General features: G+C 44.5%; 1 protein-coding gene across 9 annotated transcripts in view; it reads right to left on the minus strand.

Annotated features, from left to right (window-relative positions):
- Window positions 1–14,989, minus strand: part of LOC144822215 (uncharacterized) — a 512,171-nt gene that overhangs the window by 55,135 nt on the left and 442,047 nt on the right. Inside the window, exon 5 of one of the 9 annotated variants that reach the window (XM_078679457.1) lies at window positions 9,928–9,982. The exons of 7 other annotated variants lie outside the window; for them this stretch is intronic. In XM_078679457.1, the coding sequence (XP_078535583.1) occupies window positions 9,968–9,982 (15 nt within the window). In that variant the 3' untranslated portion in view covers window positions 9,928–9,967. Of the gene's footprint in view, window positions 1–9,766; window positions 9,983–14,989 lie in introns of those variants that run through there. One more of the 9 variants, XM_078679456.1, reaches the window with a different exon arrangement.

Here is a 14,989-nt window from a genome sequence, read left to right on the forward strand (position 1 = left end):
ACTGAATAAGGATTGTGATATTCCAGACAGTGTTCTCAGAGAATTCCAACCTTTCTCGGAAACCGATATAGACATTGCTCTACATAAGATAAAGTCAGGCTCTCCAAATGACCCAGCGTTCTCTCAGATGCTACTAAAAATTGCCCCGGCCATAATTCCTGTATTAACAACAATTTTGAATCTCTCTCTGTTCCATGCATCAGTGCCTCAGCATTGGAAGGAGGCCACAATTAGACCGATCTTGAAAAAGCCCTCAGCTGACGTTAATCAACTTTCAAATTATAGGCCCATTTCCCTCTTGCCACTTTTTGGAAAGATTATAGAATCCTTGATAAACAAGCAATTAGGCTCTTATATGGAGACGAATAAGCTCCTGGATTCCACCCAATCCGGTTTTAGGGCGTTTCACAGTACTGAGACTGCTTTGCTTGAAATAATAGACAATACTAGGATGATACTGGATGCAGGGCAGTCGGCTATACAGGTCCTGCTTGATTTGTCGGTGGCCTTCGACACCATCCCGCATCACGTTCTGATAGAACGTCTTGCAGAGATCGGTGTCGTGGGCCCCGCACTGCGTTGGCTTACAAGTTATCTGACCAACAGGTGCTCTAGGGTCCAAGTGGGAAAATATTCCTCGGACTATCAAGTTAATGATAAAGGCGTACTGCAGGGATCAATATTGAGCCCTACGCTTTTTAATTTATATGTGGCCCCTTTGGCTAAAGTAATCCGAGCGCATGGCTTCGGAACTGTATCATACGCGGACGACACACAGCTATTGGTCACCACTGGTCCAGATCCTGCTGAGACTAAACTAAGATTCCAAAAATGCATACTTGAAATAAATGATTGGATGTCTAGCAACTTTTTGATGCTAAAGGCTAGTAAAACAGAGATTGTACTTTTTGGTAAGGCAGACAGGATCTGGTCAGAAGATTGGTGGCCAACTGCCCTTGGTGTGTGCCCCTCTCCCAAGGAGTCAGTCAGGAACTTAGGGATCACAGTGGACAACAAGTTGACCATGGCTGAACATGTTAATAAAGTTGCTGGCACCTGCTTTGGAGTCATGAGAAGCTTAAAGAAAATTTTCAAATGGATTCCCCTGTCCTCCCGTATGCCTTTAGTTCAAGGTCTCATCATAAGCCGCATCGATTATGGGAACTCTCTGCTAGCTTCTATCAATGAAAATCTCTTGGCAAAACTCCAGGTGCTACAAAATACCGCGGCCAGATTGGTCCTCAACCTTCCGCCCCGAACACCCTCTCTGCCTTGCCTTAAAAGCCTTCATTGGCTTCCGGTTAAAAAGCGCATTAAATTCTGTCTAGTTCATAAATCCACCCATGGCCAAGGACCATTATATCTGGAAAACAAACTTAAACTCTACAGCAGTGCCCGAACTCTCAGATCCTCTGACCAGCTATTCCTGACGGTTCCCAAAGTCCGTACTGTCAGAAATGGAGACAGGGCCTTTAGTAAAACTGCTCCTGAGGCCTGGAATTCCCTCCCTTTCTGTCTCAGGACAGAATCAAACCACTTGAGATTTGGTAAAAAACTGAAAACCTGGCTCTTCTAACAACCTTCCACCTTTTCTGTTCCGTGGACCTGCTAGCGCTCTGAGACCTTAGGGTGATTTATGCGCTATATAAACTATAATTTACATTACATTACATCTTGCGTTGTGTTGTCAAAGCCAGCAGGTCTGACTTTAATGTGGTAACTTATGGAAATACAGGTTTGCGCAAATGCAGTTTGCATGCATTCACGCATTCAAGCGAAATGTATTGGCAACAGTCGTTCTTTACTGGCAGCTAATTGCTATCACCGATTTAATCATTCTCAAAGTACGACCGTGTTTCCATTGACACTTATTGTGTTATTGTACGTTTATCATCATCGCCGTCTTATATATTTTTAATGTCCGCTCTATATATCCTTAGAATGTTAAGATGTACTTTCACATGTTGTTCCAAAAATATTAAAGATACTGTTTATTTTGCTATTTTTCTGTGCAAAGCACTGCCTGCCATTAGCTATTCCTGTATTGTGTTTGCACTCTTTCTCATATTGCAGTATTTATAAACAGGCAGCATAAAATAACTCTGGTTTAAATTCGAGAAAAGCTTATTTTTCACACTGTACTAGAAGATGGTAAAGACTGATTCCCAGTATAGTCTGTTGGTAAACAGAGATAAGTTCTCGGTTCACGTTTCTAATAGGAAGGCCCATCTCAAATAGTGCCCTTCACGCTCCCTGTTGGCGTTCGAGGGAAAGCTGTGTGATCTGTCCTGCTGCGCCACGCGCCCGGCGAGCAGGCGGTGCACGGCGCCCCGTGGGAGTAGGCGCGCGCGCATCAATGGGAGATGAACAAAAGCATGGCAGTGGGAGTGGGCGGGAGAGCTGTGTTCCTTCAAAGCACAAAAGACAGCCTGCAACGCCATCACTTTGGATTTATAAACTAACTCATTAATTTCATGCCATTATCACAGGCTGGGTGAAAATGCCTTCGACAAGGAAGCAGTAAACGTCCTCTGCAGCGTCCTGGGCTCTCCGCGGTGTAAACTACAAGTGCTGGGGTAGGATTCTGGATTATTTTAATTTCTGCTTTTTATAAACTGTTTGGAGTCTAATAGTAGCCCAGGCTTATGCCGCGAACCCTGTATTTTTACAACTGGCGCTTCTCTACTCCAGCCCCCCCAAAGTCTTATATCTGTTACAGTGGCAAGAATTTACTGGAAAGAGTGCCATTCTCCAGTGTTCAGCTTTCTTTCCGTAAATCATCAAAATGCGTGAGTTCTGTCGATGTAACAGTTGTGCAAAGGTGAATGGTTCTTAAAATACCATAACGTTTTTTGTTGAATCACTTGTGGTTTTCCAAGCTGAATAAAGTTTGAGCACATAGTACTTGGATATAACTTAGATATAACTTAGATAAAGCCATGTTTGAAAAAAAGCACATGAAGCATCGATCGATAGAGTGGGACGTCTTTTTCACGCACCTTTTTTTGGAAAAAAGTGCAGTGTCCGGGTTACCACATATTTCTACCCTTTCCGCCGATTTGAAAAAAACAAAACAGTTTTACTGGCTATGTAAAGTGGTAACAATGAATGTCAAACAAGCCCATTTACCCAGTCAAACAAGGTGGTAATGTGTTGTCCATAAATGCAAGATAAGCGGAGAAACCTTTTTTCTACAAGGTATTCATTTATATATAGAGAGAACTCTAAAACCATAGAAAGTACTGCATCCCCGGATTGTGCTAATATTCTCACTGCACTAGAAGATTAGCTTTAGAGGTAGTGCCGAAACCTAACTAACCTTCTGTTATGATGCTGTGACAGGGCCCTTTAACTCTTTATTGCTCTGCTTCATATAACCTTAGTCACTTTACTTTGTATAATATTAATGCGCACTTATCCCTAAACAAGACAGAGTGAAGCTTGCGATGACGGAAGGGAGATGTGCACATGCGCGTGTTCACGGGCGCGTACACAGACCCCAAATCGGCGCGTGCCCCGGTCTATACCACTTGGCAGGCAAGACGGTAACAATAGATCTCGCTGGCGACTGCGTCGCCATGTGCGAGACCTAAAAATTGTACCATAAATCTGTGTCACACAAATAACAGCGTCATCATCTCGAATCATAATAAAACTGTCAAAATCATGATTGTAACCTGAATGAAAAATTCAGAAGAAAAGAGAAGAAAACGCAGGCCTACAAAGAAGTGAAAGGTGTGAAAAGCTGAAATACCTGTTAGTGAAAATCGCAATTCGGTGCCATAATTGCAACACTTTAAAAGAATCTCCTCTCCCTGTTCCACGACCACCCCTGAATGTGAATTGTGTCGGACTACTACTCCCAGCATATTCCACAGTCCTTACTTGATGTTAGCTCCAGTATTCAGTATTGCATTAGCAGATGCAGTGGTTGCTGAATTCAGAGAGACTGAAACAATAAATATATTATAAACCTAAGTTATTATATATTCATACATATGCCAACAGGCTACACTTTATGCATTTGTTTTATTGAACACCCGTCATTGTGCATAGGCATCAGCCCATGTGTAGACCTCATCCAACTTGCAATCTATGGTATCTCATTTGAACTTACGAAGCTTACCTTCGTGTATCTCTCTTGCATGATTACCCAATTTCTCATTGATGTCATTCAGAGTTTTGGATCATGTCTCACTTTCTATCCTTGTTTCCAGCTCTGATTTTAGATCATAGATTTCTGCTGCTAAATCTTTCAACATTTGTGAGGGTTCTTCAATTATTAAAAGAACAAGATCCAAAGAACATGTATCAAGTATTGAGTACCACCTTGACATAAATTCTTAATGAATTTAAAAAGCATCGATTTCAGAGAAATCCTTAGTCCACGAGGAATCCGTTTCACTTTGTGGTGTTGAATTAGTGTTGTAGCATGAAGTCTCTGATTCACTTCTTTGTGCATGGTATATTCTAGTTATTTCAAGAGTCGAGGTACTGTTCCAGGTGGGAAGCGATATTGGTTGGGACCGGCAACACCCCGCATCAGCAGCATCCATCGGGTGCAGAGGGGAAACGGAGCCCGAGTTGCGTGGATAAACTGGCATATAAATTAGCACATAGAACATATCTAAGGAATTGTAATATAGCCATGAGATCGCATCTGGGTATGCAAATTGCTGAAGCAAATAACTCCTCTAAAGAGCTTTTTAAGATTCTCAAGGAGTTCACTAATCCCAGAGCCAACAACTCCTCCCTCCCTCCCACGCAGGGGCTATGTGACAATCTAGCCAAATATTTTAAACAGAAGATCGATAAAATGTATAAAACGTTTGAACCAGAAGAGAGAACATCTTCCCCGGGAGATGTTCTCTCCCCCAGTTTAGAAACCTTCTCAGCTATCACCTATGAGCAAGTGCATGCTTTGCTGGTACACACTAAGTCAGGCTCGCGCTAGATGTGGCTCCCCCTCACATTTTCTCAGACCTGGCACCGGCCTGGTCGAACCCAATTATGGAAGTCTGTAATTTATCATTAGACACTGCCTCGGTTCCCTCAAAATGGAAGAAGGCTTACATTAAGCCACTGCTTAAAAGAGCATTAGCGGACCCGGCAGACCTACAAAACTATAGGCCTATTTCTCTTCTCCCATATTGTTCTAAAATCATGGAAATCCCGATCAATCAGCAACCTTCAGGTTATTTAGAACAAAACAACCTGCTTGATTCCTCGCAGTTGGGTTTCCATGCTGGTCACAGCACGGAGTCTGCTTTGATGAAGGTGACAGACTCGATAAGGTAGTTGTTGGACGAGGGAACTTCCACGATATTAGTTCTCTTGGATCTGTCAGCCTTTGACACCATCTCTCACAGTATCCTTTTGGGTAAGCTGTGAGAGATTGGTGTCATAAGGGATCAGCATTAAAATGGATGCATAGCTTTTTGACACCGAAAGAACACAATGTGTACAACTGGACACATTTGTGTCACAGACTACAACAGTGGATAAGGGGGTACCACAGGGTTCCATCCTAAGCCCCAACTTATTCAATATTTATGTGTCCTCTCTGGCCCCTATCAATAGATCGTGCGGGTTCCAAATGATCTCCTATGCGGACGACACCCAGCTGATAGTCCCCATAGGAAAGGACCCCGCACTGACCAGAGAAAAATTTAAGAGCTGCATGTTAGAAATCGCGACATGGATGAGCAAGAACTTTCTACAGCTGAACTCTTTAGGGAGAGGTGTGGCGCCGCGGCCAGGGCGACTGACGCTGGAATCTGGGGATCAGGGTTCGATCCCCGGCTCCGGCGGCAGGTTAGCCCAGCACCATGTGACTCTGGGCAATAGCTCGCTTAATCTTCCCGATGGCCCCCAGCGCCTAGAGACCCTTACAGGTGATTGTGCGCTTTACAAATGTGGATTATTATTATTATTATAAAACAGAGATTCTGCTGTTTGGGACAACTGAGGAGTTATGGTCCACAGAGTGGTGGCCAATGGAATTGGGGGAAGCCCCCATTCCTAAAAAATATGCGAAGAACCTGGGGATCGTGATCGATGACAGACTCTCTATGGAGGATCATGTAAAAATCATCTCGGGTAAGTGTTCTGGCATGATGCGCATGCATCAGGTGGATTCCCCTTTATACCAGAAAAGTCCTCATCCAGGCTCTCCTAGTCAGTAGACTAGATTATGGGAACTCTCTACTGGTAGGGATCAGAGAAGATCTGTTACCAAGGCTGCAAGTTGTTCAGAATACAGCAGCTCACCTTGCCCTAAACAAGCCTGCATAAACTCCTGCACTACCTTTATTGTGACTCCTACATTGGCTTCCTGTCAGGAAAAGATACGTTTTGAAACTCCTATGTTTGGTATTCAAATCTTTGCAAGGACAGGGACCGGCATATCTAATAAAAAAACTTGAATGGTACATTCCAGGGCACCACTTAAGATCTAGCAGTCAAAGACTGCTTTGCACGCGCAGAATTAGGAAAAACCAGATGGGTGGGCATGCATTCTCTCATCTAGCCCCCGCCCACTGGAATAGTCTGCCAGAGGATCTGTGAGCATGCCCGAATTTGGCACAATTTAAGAAGCTTCTCAAAACATGGCTGTTTTGATTGGATTTAGCATTTTCTATACATGTTGTCTGCCTTCCAGGCTCTGAGAGATCCCCTCGGGGAGGATTCGCTGCGTCATATAAATATTAAATATAAATATATCATGGAAAGAAGCTGACGGTCTCATCCCACATCTGCTGGCAGGTGAGAACTTGGTCCAGGCCGCAGCAGAGGGAGTGTGGCCCTGTCATTCAGCACTCCTCCTACCCCATCACCAGAACCTGGGGGGGTGGATGAGTGGGTGGTTTGTGGGCCCTGCCAGAGTCCAGGCAGCATACATAAGGCCTGACTCACCGGTGAAGTCACGCCGGAGGTTAGGCCCACCCTATGGAGTCACCCTGTTTAGCGGGCTGGGGCCGGCAGGAAAGGACTAGTGAATTCTAATTTGAGATCGGGATCGAGGCACTATACACACCAGGAGATGGCATGGGGCACAATGTGTCACCTTGCCACCATTGCAGCAGTCTGAGGAGCGGCCCCTGATGCACCAGCAAGGTTGTTCTGGGTGGGTCCCTTGCTCGGGGCTGGGGGGGAGGTGCCTCTGCCTGAATGGCTCTGTACTTTGTGTGTGATTGGGGGCTCCCTGGGGTGCCCTGCCCCATGAGAGTACCATCTGTGGACCATAAACCACCTGCCTGGGCTGGATTCCACTACAACAGGACCGGTGACCCTCCCCCTATTTCATGCCAGCTTGGGAATGAGGGGTAGGGTTTTGCTGTATGGGCTGCAGTGGCATGGGAGATATGTGAGTGAGAGGGTGGCCCTACCCCACCCCTGACCTGAAATGCAGCATTGATGACTGGTGAGCACTCCAGCCCCTATGAGACTCAGACTGGGACACTGTCCCGCCATGTGCGGGCCTAACTGAACTGGGGCATATGTAACAGCGCTCTGGTGTAAAGAGCATGGCCCCTAACAAAGAATCTAAGGCCTCCCCATCAGAGGCTAAACCAAGTTAGTAACGCCTCCGAAGGTTGACGCTCCACCTGCAGCGCCTGATAATTTGGCCCTGCTCCTAGCTATCCAGTCTTCCTGAGAAGCTTTAGAGAGGAGAGTGGGTGAGGTGTCAGAATCTCTGCAAGGTAGCGGAGAAGGTCACCTTGGCAGAAACGAGGATCTCTGAGCTGGAGGACACAATCCAAGGTCTCCGTTATTACATCACAGAGGCCAAGCCACTAACAAGGATGAGGTGTGGAGACTGGAGGATGCTGAAAACCATGCCCAACATAACAATCTCATATTTGTGGGGTTTTGAAAGGGGTTTGAGGGCCTGTATATGGCACAATTCCTGGCTGGGTGGCTGCGACGTATCCTGCCTCAGGACAAACTCTCCTCTTGTTTTCATATTGAGTGGGTGCACCGACCACTGGGGGACAGACTGCCGTCGGGGCCCCCCGAGGCTGGTGATAGCATGCTTCCTGAACTTCCAGGACAGGGACATGATCCTCGCTGAAGTACACAAGATGGGGGAGGTGTGCCATGAGAACTTAAAAATCCTGTTTTTCCAGATTATACCCAGGAGTTTCAGCGGCAGCGGCGCACATTTGACTCAGTGAAGGCCAATCTGCAGTAAATTGCGATATTTTGTAATGTAAAATAACACATTATTACAATTCCTACCTATACTAACTATAACGAGGTAACTCTACCTTGCCCTCCTCAATGTTTTAAAAAAACAAAACATTTTTCTAGGACAGGCAACTGAGTCCCACAGTCCTGAGAAGACTGCTGCCACATCGTTTATGATGTTGTGGTAGCCAATGAGATTTACAGCTCTTTCAGCGCTGAGGATCCTCTGGGTTTTCAAATATCTAGATTTTTAACCTTAATTTCTCAAACTTACTACACGGACGTACACTAAGTAACAAGAAGCATACTTTCCAGACTATGATCTAGCTTTCTGCCAAATGTGGTGTAATTCTGTTCAGCCATTTTGGCTGTAGCTGTGTCTAATTTAAAATGATCGCTGAAAACACGTTTTGGAACCCCCTTTTTCTTGACCCCTGCTAGACAGATCACCATGACAATTTCCAGGAAAGAACTGGAGTAGATGAACTTTTATTTGTGAAGTTTCATGAAGCATCTTCAAACAGTGTCAAAGTTATCCCCCAAAAAAGATGCTTTTCCTAAAGAAACATGGTCCTAACTATACCTACCTATACATAAATATATATATACGACTTTTCAACATGGGGTAAAGGCATACGTTGTAAAGCCCTGTATGGTATTACAACGCATTGTAAAGGTCAACTGGTTGTAATGCCTGCGGGCATTTGGGTAAAGACCTGCAGTATAACATCTGATATTCATGTTCATAATGATAGTTGGAACCAAGGTGTATGTGCCTTTTTGTTGATGTGATTCTTGAAAAAAAAGAGGAGTCCAAGAGATGTTCCAAAAATTTGCAGAAAAATTTAAAATGGGAGAATCCAGTGAAATCCATAATATTCAGCCACTTCTGGAGGAGGGCAATGGTGGTTCTTTCAGGTACACTAACAAACACAGTCCGAATTGGGTTGTGTTTTAGAAACACTGTATACGCCCTGATTTGAATGACGTCTAGAAGGATCTGAGTTTAAACTTGTCTTTAACTGATAGTTCTGAAGGTATAATTAAGTTTCGTCAACATATTCATGGATAGGTCTTCTTGATAAAGGAGAAGTTTCAAAGTTCCATGTAAAGTTTAATCATTCTCGGAATCTTTCACCACTCTGGTTGTATAACAGTCAGCGTCTTCTGCACGAACTGTGTCTCCTAATAAGACTGGCTTTTTCTATGGGGTAAACCTCTCCTCAGCCCCAGATAGCAGTTCAAAATGCATGTAGCACAGCTTGGAATACCTGTTCATATAATATCACACCCACTATTTTACTATTTGTGGCAAAAATAAAATATACGTTATGCATCCTACCCTAAATCAACTTTTCCACACACTTCATGTCAATTTGCCTAGCCATCCCTCCATCCGTACATCTGTTCATTGATCCGTTGCTGTGCATGCAAAATTTGAAAAAACAGAAGGTTAAACAAGCGTTGGTAAATGTATTAGGTGTCACCTATGTGATTAATAACAGGCTGCTTTTGTTGTAAGTTGTAGCTTGCTGAGTAGTTGTACAATATACGTTACAGAAAGTCTGTTAAAGTGTTATGATTTGTTTATGAACAAAAAGGCAATATATTGTGCTGTTACTAGTGGTATTGTGCGGGTAAGTAATAGCAAATTTTTTAAAAATAAAATGAAAGAGGGAAATAATAGAATTAATTGACGTAATAGCAGTATTATGTGTTTAAAGGAGTTTCAACAACCTTTGAGTCCGGTACCACTGCACCTGCTGCACCATTCAAATCATGCCCCTAGTGCCTGCAAGATAAAAAGCATTTTGTGACTACCTGTTTAGGAGTAAAATATAGCAATATTTGGTGTTTAGAGGAGTGCTGACAACTTTTGGCCCAGTGCCACTGCACCTGGTGCACCATTGAAATCATGGCCCTAGTGCCTGCTAGATAACTGCATGTGTGACTGTCTGTTTAGTAGTAAAATGTAGCAATATTCTATGTTTAGTGGAGTCCCTAGAGCTTTTCGCCCTAGTGCTACTGCCCCTGCTGCACCAATCAAATCAAACTCTTTTTAACTGCAAGATTACTGCAATCATGTCTACCTGATAGTAGTAAAATGTAGCAATAATATGTGCTTAGAAGAGTTCGGACAACTTTGACGCTGGGTGCTATTGCACCTGTTGCACCATGTTGTCTTCAAGGTAACTGCTCTTGTGGTTGTCTGTTTAGGAATAAAATATAGCAATAATAAGTGTTTAGTGGGGTGCCTGGAGTTTTTGGTCCCAAAGCCACTGCACCTGCTGAGCTATTGAAATTATAACCTTAGTAAAGTAAAGTCCACATTTGTAAAGCGCACAATCACCCGTAAGGGTCTCTAGGCGCTGGGGGCCGTCGGGAAGATTAAGCGAGCTATTGCCCAGAGTCACATGGTGCTGGGCTAACCTGCCGCCGGAGCCGGGGATCGAACCGTGGTCCCCAGATTCCAGCGTCAGTCGCCCTGGCCGCGGCGCCACACCTTTAGTGCTCGCTAGATAATTGCACTTATGAATGCCTGTTTAGTACTAAAATGAAGCAATAATAGGTGTTTAGAGCAGCTCTGACAACTTTTGGGCCTGGTGCCACTGCACCTGCTGCACCATTCAAATAATGACCCTGGTGCCTGCAAGATAACTGCACTTGTTACTGCCTGTTTACTGGTAAAATATAGTAATATTAGGTGTTTTGTGGGTTGCCTAGAGCTTTTGGTCCTGGTACTATCGCACCTGTTGCACCATTCAAATCATGAACATATTGCCTACTAGATAAATGCCCTTGTGACTGTCCTGTTCAGTAGTAAAATTTAGCAATAATCTGGGTTTAGTGGCCCCTAGAGCTTTTGGACCAAGTGCCACTCACAGCACCTGCTGCGCCTTTCAAATCAAGCCCCTTTGACTGCAAGGTAACTGCAATTGTGACTGCCTGTTTAGTAGTCAAATACAGCAAAATTATGTGTTTAGATGAGTTCTGACAACATTTGGGCCTGGTGCTACTGCACCGGCTGCACCATTCAAATCATGACCCTGGTGTCTGCAAGTTAACTGCACTTATGGCTACCATATAGTAATATATAGCATTGCTTTAGTATATTAACTTTATTTTTAACGTGCAATGCTTATTACAACATTTAGAATTTGATCATAATTAGGCCTGGGTGGTGAACTCCGTTCTTCGAGTTTTCTGCACTCCGCGCTCTGGGGAGCTCACGGAGTGCAGAAAACTCTGCTTCGCGTAGTGCAGCGGAGTTTTTTCCCCGCTCGCGAACGCTAAGTTTGCGAGCATGAGCTGCCGCTCGGGTAGACTCTCTCTACCCGAGCGGCAGGAAGACCAGCGCGAACAGCAGTTCGCACTACACTCTGACACTTGCCGAACTTCGCAGAGTTTTTTTGTAACTTCGCGAAGTTCCGCGTAGCAAAACTTCGTGAACTACACCAAGGCTTAATCATAATGACCAAATAGATTACGTTGGAAAAATCAATCCGATAATGCCTACAAAGTGGAAAGAAAGATAATGAGACATGAATAGGATATGCCACAAACATTTTAGGTCTGAAGCATCTGCTTTACACAACTATGGGCCTCATTACGATGTTGGTCGGAGCTGCCTCCGACCGACACCGTCATGTCTAGGGATCGACCGACCTGTGGTCGGCGGTCCCGACACCGCAATTACAATTTGACCGCACATGGTGCGGTCGCATACTCCCATTTGTCTATGGGAGCTAGTGCTGTGGCCGTAAACCGGCCGTAGGACAAGATCCCATAGAGAAATGGGAGGATCTGTTCATCCCTGCACCATGCCACGCGGTGCAGGAATTAACAGTGGGGTGCCATAGGTGCCCTCTTGACGCTCAACCAGAGACCGGAGGGTGAAGGGGGCCCTGCTAGGAGCCCCTAAAGTCGGTTTCTGACAGGCTTTCCATGTCGGAAAGCCAGATATGGAAAGCCTGTCAGAAACCAACATCGTAATCCCTACGGTGGAAAAGACGTCTATAGGGTTTACGGGTCGGTCTCTGACTGGAATCCAGCCGAAATGACTGGCCAGTTTGAAGTCCGACCGCCGTATTCATAATATGGCGGTCGGTTTCCAAACCTCCGACCACATTCCAGCATACAGTTAGATGCTGTCTGCCTTTACAGTGGGAAGAGATCTTATCTTGACAGTGAATGGGTGCTTAAACAACAGTGTGAACAACTTTAGTAGAAGTATTGTAAATGAATGCAGCCATGGGGAAGTTAACAAACAAATGGGTTCCACACAAAAGCAAATGAACACAGTAATTCGGTCCCAGGAACTGATAAGAGCCCCCTTTCAAGATATATCAAATACAAGAGATGTCACAAGCACAGCTCAAGCGCTATGCAGGCAAAACCTACAAATGACTTCTAGGCATATGGAAGTAGGGCATTTCAGATTTACAGAATTGTGAATAAGGTTGATGCAGAAAGTTGTTTGTAACAGTTGTGAAAGTAGCGGGCGATAACACTGCGAGGGGGAAGGTTTATGGGGAAGAACAGGACCACTGCATAGACTTTTTTCTCATTTCTTGTTAGGCCCTCATGCTTTGTGTTTCTGACTTGCTGATGCTTGGGCCTTCAGGTGTAGTTGTAGGTCTACATTCCTGTGGTTGTCTCTTACATTCCTCCAATGAAGTTATTTTCTGTTTCTCACATTCTCGCCATAGTAGGCAGAATGAGCAAATCCTCCCTCAGTCACTTTTATATTTCAGAGGATGCAGGTACTTTTGTTACTCTCTGGAACCTGTCAAACAGAAAGAAGGTGTTGCTTCTCTCTGCGATCTTATTTTCACTCCCCTCATGGATATGACGGGTTTGTTCAGTTTTTGAAACCCATGCAAAGCTCTATGGAAAACCTTTCAATATCACTAAGACAGTGAACATTTTCTCTTTGCTACCTCTGCATAAAATAGTTGTGGGCCTCATTTATGAGGTTTTGGCGTAAGGCAGCGCTGCAAGGAATTTTGCAGCACTGCCCTGCGGCAAAACAAAAGGGTAGGAATACACCTTATCTATGTGACACAGCACATTCCTGTCCTATTTCCCTGCACCAATGTACAATTGGCTGCCATGCGCTAACGCAGGCACTCTTGCAATGGTGCAAGGGTACCTGCGCTGCGGGCGGATTGATTTTGTGCCTTTCTGCACAAAATCAATTATTTCAGGCGATTTCCTCCTTCTGTGTGTGCTACAGAATGCAGCACACATAGAAAAAGGAAAAAATGAGGAGAAATTACATAATTTCTCCTCGTTGCGCATCCATCCCTAGCGTCACACCTGGGGTAGCGTTAGATATTGACACATTTCCAGGTTTACGATTTCTTGTAAATCTGGGAATGCTTCAGATTCCATGGGTGTTGCATGGGAACACCCCCAGCAACACCCTTTTCATGCAGTGTTCTGTGTGAAAGGGGCACATATTTACACGGCCATGAAAAGCCACGTTATGTGGCTTTACGTGGCCTTGTAATTATGCCGGGGCACATTGCACCATCGGAACATAAAAAAAGACTTTCCAGCGGCACAGAAGTGCTGCAAGGGGCCTTATAAAGGAGGCCCTGTCACTTTTGTTATAATGTGTTACAAATATCATTATTTAACCCAGCAAAAGGTTTCTCAATTGGATATACTTTGCATAAGACAATTAGGTCCTCATTACGAGAGGCTGGAAAATAGGCTGGATTCTACCCAACTGTGAATTTACTAATCACAAGTGAAGCAGCCTACACAAAATATTTGAAAAAGAGGTGTGGTTGAACCCAGACAAAGCAGCTGCAGCATTTATTGCACCGTGGATGGCCTAAAGACCCTGACACAGCAGGGGGAAAAAGGTGCATCTCTGCACCCAGCGCAAGGTTCAAAGCACCTAATGCAAGGTATTGTCTAACTCAAGATGCAGACGTTTCTGGCTGGAATGGACTTGGAACAGATATGCAGTGAGGACCAGCCCAGAAAGCGCTTTTGCTACTTTAGGTGCTACACAAGTGTGATTACGACTAGGATTGGCAAACTGACAAGGAACTGTCTTCTTTTTGGCAAAGGGCACTGCGTTACTGGTTATGAGCTACAGATTTTTGCATAACGTCCATTTAATCTATGTGTTAGAGTATGAAAATCAGAAGTACTCAGTTCTTTTTAAAGGGCAGGTTCAGTCAGGTACTCAGTACCTATACTTCTTAAATTTGAATGGGAGAGTGTCAGCACCACTCAGTAGGGGTGCCAGTGCTTTTAATGAAAGAGTACAGGCAAAAGTCAGTAGCAAACAGATATTTTGGGATAGTGAGTACTTTCACTTCTGTATTTCCATTTCAAGCACTGGCATTACTTGAGAGTTGCGAGAAGCAAGATGCCAAGGGGCAGATCTACTACCCTCTTGCGCCACTTTTCCGTCATTTTTCCCATGTTAAAAGTGAAGCAAAAGTGGCGCAAGGGGCTTGTAAATCTGCCCCCAAATGTTCAAAAATCTGAAATGCGACACGGGCACCAACCAGTGTAGCAGAGGATAGAAAGTAGGATCTATGGATGCTGCAACAGGTCGAGCAAATAACTTGGCTGATGGACCTAAGTCAAGGGAGCTCAGCGTAGATCGGGGAGGGTCAGACCGATACCGGATTTTCCAAATACCCACCTGAAATTAATTTGCATATAATGACCCTAAATGTGATGTATTCAGAAAACTAAGGCTATCTAGAAAATCTGGCACGGATCTACCTTCCTGGGACTTGGTTGCACACCCATGGCCCATAGGTAGGGTTGT

This window comes from Lissotriton helveticus, chromosome 3_1 (assembly GCF_964261635.1).
Source record: "Lissotriton helveticus chromosome 3_1, aLisHel1.1, whole genome shotgun sequence".
In the NCBI taxonomy this organism is placed as follows: Eukaryota; Metazoa; Chordata; class Amphibia; order Caudata; family Salamandridae; genus Lissotriton; species Lissotriton helveticus.